Below are 5,925 nucleotides of genomic sequence, written 5' to 3'. Positions count from 1 at the left end.
AAAACATAGAAGTAGATAATTTGCTGTGATGTTTTAAAAATGAACAGTGGGAAGTTTTTTACCCATGGTCAGGAGGAAATCATTTCCTGTCTAATTATATCTACTAGAATATTTTTTTTAAAAAAAATGCCTTGATTTCAAATACCGAACACATCTACTGTATAAACCCAGAGGCAGTTAATATCTTTAATGAGGACAAAAGCACACAGGAAAACAATTGTGTTTCTTTTAAATCATAGTTTACGGCAAACTAATTGAATTTAAAGGTAATTAAACAAGGAAATATCAATTAGATATTTATTTTCTTTCTTGTGCAATTATAATGTGTTACTGTTGGTGCTTCATAATTGTTGCTGAGCAGCTTTTTAAATCCTATCATTAGTTTTCTAGGAAGAATCTGAAGTACTAGATATTTCTCACTACTCAGTGGTGTTTTATTCATAGGTGACTAGAATTGCGTCTACATTACAAGGTGGGCATCTGACTTCAAGAACACCCTGATCTACTAAAAGCATTTGAACACATCTAGAACTACTTCTTGAAAAGTAGTGATTGTAGTTATTTGGAAGTACTTTATAGCAACCAAATCTAAACCAACAGAGCTACTATAAACATCAAGAGATTTGCTGTGCTCAAAAACATGTTGCTTTCTAGTGCAAATGACTATGTATCAAGTCAGCTTGTGAGAAAACAATGTTCACAGATTTACAAAAAAGAAATAAGGAACAAAAATGATCTTTTTTTATCTGAAATGGCATTCTACCTGCCCTTTGTTTACCCTTTTCCTAAATGAGTTATCAGGAGGTAGAAACTATCATTGAAGAATACTTTTCTTCAAAAGCTCCAAGTGAAGAAACACCATGACTGTTTCACACTGGGGCTGTGCTGGACATAATATTTTTCTAACATGATACTTGGCTGTATAGACTTTTCCATTCTCTATGTTCTCTTCTTTCTACCATGTACAGAAACCAAGATTCAACCCCTAATAACAATAGATATGAAGGTTCATCAACTTTTAATATAAAATATATAATTGGACTATGTATCAGAGGCTATTGTCACACATATAAAGCAACACACACACACACACACACACACACACACACACACACTCATTCAGCCATAGAAGGCTAGAAAACGAGCAAAAGATTTTCTACAGTATTTTATACTGCTTAATATGCCCTAATACTTATCAATTTCTCCTAGAGTTCATTTTGTGTTTATATGGAGAGGACACATCATTTTTCATTTAAAGACCAGTTTGGGCCATAATGTCCTGGTGTTTTATCTATTAAACTGGGAAAACTAGAGGTACAATATCTGTTAGAGCAATTATACTTATTGATCTAATATGGTCTACACAGCTCTATGCAGATCTTCATATTTGTACTGCCTTCTAGCCTCTGCTTCTGGTTATATTTCCATGTAAGTTCTGGTGGGTTTTGGTTATGTAATTCCTACCTTTGCCTTTACTCCAGTTAATGTCTCTAGTTACTCATCTCCCGACTATTGTTATTTGCCTTGTTTGTTATGCTGCATTTACTGGTGATTGCCTAAAAGGCTGAGCTTGCTCTTGCCATCCCACTAAGATGATAGATAACTGTCCCTTCTGGACAATATTGGAGGTTTTTATTTCTTTTTTCTTTTATTTTAATACCAGAGCCGCCTTTGTACATGCTATGGACAATAATGTACCATATTTAGGAAAAAGGTGAGGGGAAGATCAGAATTTTCTAAGTGACTTCTAAATACAGCCACTTCATATTCCACCGACCTATGGGTTGCTGTGATTTGCCATTTTCTTCAAGTCCCATTAAATGCTCCTAGTTTTCTAGAACTTTCCACATGAAACCCAACGCGAGTTTGCTGCACTTGATTCCCTGACAATGTTGTTGACTTTGCAGGGCAAACTGGCTGATCCTACCTAGCAAACCAAACCCAAATTTGTGTTGTTTTGAAACTTGTTAATGATTCTACTGTTTTTCATTTATTATACCACAAAAGAACATCTGTCCCATTAACTATGTAATTGGTACTGAAATGTCTTTTTCAAAATAGCCAAGTGTGTAGTAACACATTTGTATAAGTATCTGGATGTTCACACAGTTGTAAGTAGAATTCAAAAGAGATTGCAAAGTAAGACAGGTTCACTCACACTGAATCTCTCATTCATTCCTAAAGTCATAACTTGGTTGAGATTAGTTATTTTTAGACTGTGATCCCCAGCAGGTCTGTGTTTCCAAAATATTTCACAGAAATAGACCTCTAAATAATTGTTAGGCATAAAGTATCAACCAGATGATTTGTGCACTTTTTATAAACTAGGTAGGAATATGAGGAGAAATTCTTCAAGCATTGTTGTGGAGAGCATTTTTGGCACCTCAGGACTGTTGGTTGCCGGGTAGTAATATTAATTTTACCAGGATTCTGAAGCTGACCGTAGGCAGGAATCTGGCTTCGGTGCTAGCTCTGTAAGGGCTAGTATTAAGCAGATTGACATCTGTAGCTCTAGGCAGAGCCCCTGGGACAAGGCTATAAGGAAGTACATCTACATCTAAAGTTTGGGGCAGGGCTTTCAAGAATGTGGTATAGGGAAGTACATTGGTATTTGAAGCTCCAGGCAGTATCCTTAGGAATGCAGCTCAGGGCAGGGCAGATTTCTGCATGTAGGCACAGCAGTATCCATTTTTGTCTCTGACCTTTTTCGCCTGACCTCCAATAAGATGTTTACAGGATTTTGGTTGTTATCGGGCTTGATCCCTGTCTCAGAACTGATGTTACCTTTTTGCATGTAATTAAAGTGATTTAAAGTGATTGGATCAAACCAAGCTCTGCTTCAGCCATGAGGTTTCAACCTCAAAGCTGGCCGAAGTCATGCTGCAACTTTAACTAACTTGTCTTTCTACTTTCAATCCTCGGCCCTGGGAGATCTCTGTTGTTTGCCTGAGCTGGTCTCGGACACTTTGACAGTCCAGTCCAAGGCCTGGGTTAGTCTGGCATACCCGACGAATTATAGTTGCAAACCCTGAAAACTAGGAGCCTTTGTTATCAGACTTTCAAAGGCATAAACTTACGATGCTAACTAAGCATTCACACTCAACTCTCATTGTGTTAGCCTATAACCACTCCAGGCCCTGGTACTTGGCAGCACTTATAATCCTTGGCTTACAGCAACAGCAGCAGCAAAGAGCCTTGGGCAGCAGCAAGCACTGTCTCCAAGGATTACAGCTCCTTGTAGCAAGTGCTATATCTCTTAAATCTAAGTATCAGGGTCCATACGTCTGTAACTGGGACTACAGCTCCAGACCTAGGGTGCCTGGAACCTTTGGTAATTAACATGCGGCATCAAAAGCAGACAAGCAAACAAACAGAACCCACCTCTACAGAGAAGCCTTGTGTTTAGCCTATTGTTAGACCACCGAAGCGTAAGAGGGTACTTCTCCCTGTAATTGAGAAAATAAGCTTATTATTATTTAAATAAAATACTTTGTAAGCACTAGCCACATGCCTTCTACTGGGCTTAGGACAGGTGCTTCTCTGGTCTAGGTAAGAATGGCTATGGGGTGTTTATCAAATTTTGTGCTTAGAGGACTGGTTTTGAATGATTGCGCCAATGGCCTATCCAACACCCTGGTCATAGGCATCCTCTCTTTGAAGCAGTTCCAGTACCTTTCCAGAAACTGTAAAGTGTCCAAAACAGCCACTCTACCATGAGGTAAATGGTTAGATGCTTGATGAAAGGTTCTAGACTGTAAGGAGCTAGAATAAAGGCAAGTCTACTACCTGCAAATTAGTCACTCAAATCACTCTGCCTTCAATATCATAGTTAAAAGAAAGACACATCCTTTAAGGGGGTACTTACAACAAAAACTTATTGGGAGTCATTTAATCAACAATGTTTTCCTACTATTTCCTACCTCAGTGCCCCAGAGGGGAACTAAAGAGTCTTTAATGTGCCCCATGAAGAGCCCAATGCTCTCTTACAGAAAACTGAGACCGTCTACCACATTCCCAGTATTCTCATAATGCAGCCGTTATGTTTCATGTGTGGGAACGTGTTGGATATATTGTTGTACGTAGGTTGTCATGGTGGTGTACACACTTCATCACCATAAAATGTTTTATGCATTAGCATGTTTAGAGTTTCTTTTCTTAGTCATGTGTCCTCTCGACACCCTAACCAGACTGCTGACTGCTGACTCTCCCTCCACAGTTTTTGAGCCAAAATATAAGTTCCAATGGTGCGCTCAGAGTAAATCAGGAAATGAAAGCCCTAAACAAGATTTCTCAGGGAGGCCTCATGGGGATTTTGTAGTGAGCATGCACTGTCTCACAAAGGCTCTAAAAGGTAACTCCAGAGCATTACAGGTTTCAGAGAAATATGTTTCCCTTTGAATAGCTGTGTTTTCTTTCCTCGTTACTTCAGTCACAGGTTTTCTAAGCTACAACCAAAAGGTCATCTTTACGGCATAGGTGTTTTCAAGACTGAGACCGCGTCACCACAACCGCCATGAGTACCTCTCTTGCTATTTGCTATAACATTCAGGTAACCATGGCGCCTGGGCTAGGGCTCCATCTGCCATTGGTTCTCAGAGATAATGCCCTCTTTGCAGTGCGACATTCTCAAGAAGGAAGCGTTGCCAGCGTCCTCGAGATGCCCCCGCTGCACATGCGCACTCAGCCCAGTGGCCAGCGCAGACGCGCGGTAGTCAGCTTCCGGTCGCCAAGGCGGGGGCCCAAAGCACACGCCATGTCTTGCTTCAGCTTCCCAAAATACAAGACCGGGGACCTGGTGTTTGCCAAACTAAAGGGCTATGCCCACTGGCCAGCGAGGATTGAACATGTCGCTGAGCCCAACCGCTACCAGGTGTTCTTCTTCGGGACCCACGAGACCGCCCTGCTGGGCCCCAAGCACCTTTTCCCTTACGAGGAGTCCAAGGAGAGGTTCGGCAAGCCTAACAAGAGGCGCGGCTTCAGCGAGGGGCTGTGGGAGATCGAGCACGACCCCATGGTTGAGGCCTCCCCTTGCCTGTGCCCAGATGAGGAGCAGCGCTGTGCCGAGGAGCCGGAGCCGGGGCAGGAGCCTGGGCAGGAGCCGGAGCTAGAGCTGGGGCAGGAGCCGGAATCTAGGCCTGAGCTGTTGGCAGAGCCGTGTCCAGAGAACGAGTGTGAGCAGGAGCCCAGGCCCCAGCCAGCCTATGACCCGCTGGCTGCCGTGGAGGAGCCGGGCCTCGCCGAGGCCGAGCCAGGGGATCCGCAAGCCGAGAAGGTGCAGGAGCCGCACGCCGAAGCCGAGGCCGAGGTGGAGGAGCCGGGGAGTCTGAAGAGGAGCGCGGAGGAGGATGATCAGCCTCGCAGTCCTCCCAAACGGCCCAGGGAGGAGGCGCCTGGCGAGCTGGAGATGGAGCCGGCTGGAGAGCGCGAGGCTGAGGCCTGCCCCTTCGTGGTGGAGCCTGACGGAGCCCAGGAGCCGCAGCCTCCGCTGGAGGAAGAGGCCACCACAGAAGAGGCGGTCCAGGGCCTGATTGTGGGAGAAATCGAAGGCCTGTAGTCACGGTGTCTGTAGAAGAGCCCTCTCTACCCGTTCCTGGTGCCACCTGGCTGTGGCTTGGGAAACCCACCAGGGCCCAGTCTTCACCCCAGTCCGCCTCTCCTTCATTCACTCACCTTCTCCAAGCCCAAATTCCTGGCATGATGGGACAGGCCAGTTGACATCAACTTTGTGGCTTAAGTTGTGGCCACCCTTCCCACCCTAAACTCTTGGGGTCATTCTGGACCTCTTGCCTGGGAACCAGGAGTGAAGGGGGTGGAAGGGACAGCATTTAAGGGTCTGGGAGGGGCAGTCTATAAACTACGGCTCTGCTAGTCTACTCCACACCCATCCTGAGTGCCTGTCTTGTCCTCCCATAATTTCTTGGGAAG

At 44.3% G+C, this 5,925-nt stretch overlaps 1 protein-coding gene across 1 annotated transcript; it reads left to right on the top strand.

Annotated features, from left to right (window-relative positions):
* Positions 1-4,753: 4,753 nt before the first annotated feature.
* Positions 4,754-5,554, top strand: HDGFL1 (HDGF like 1; the record flags this gene model as incomplete). The annotated part of the gene is made up of 1 exon (XM_080918087.1): positions 4,754-5,554. The coding sequence occupies one exon, from the start codon at positions 4,754-4,756 to the stop codon at positions 5,552-5,554; it is 801 nt and encodes a 266-aa protein (XP_080774213.1).
* Positions 5,555-5,925: the final 371 nt, after the last annotated feature.

This window comes from Micromys minutus (genome assembly GCF_963924665.1).
Source record: "Micromys minutus genome assembly, chromosome: 6".
NCBI lineage: Eukaryota > Metazoa > Chordata > Mammalia > Rodentia > Muridae > Micromys > Micromys minutus.
This window is presented reverse-complemented; position numbering and strand designations above follow the sequence as displayed.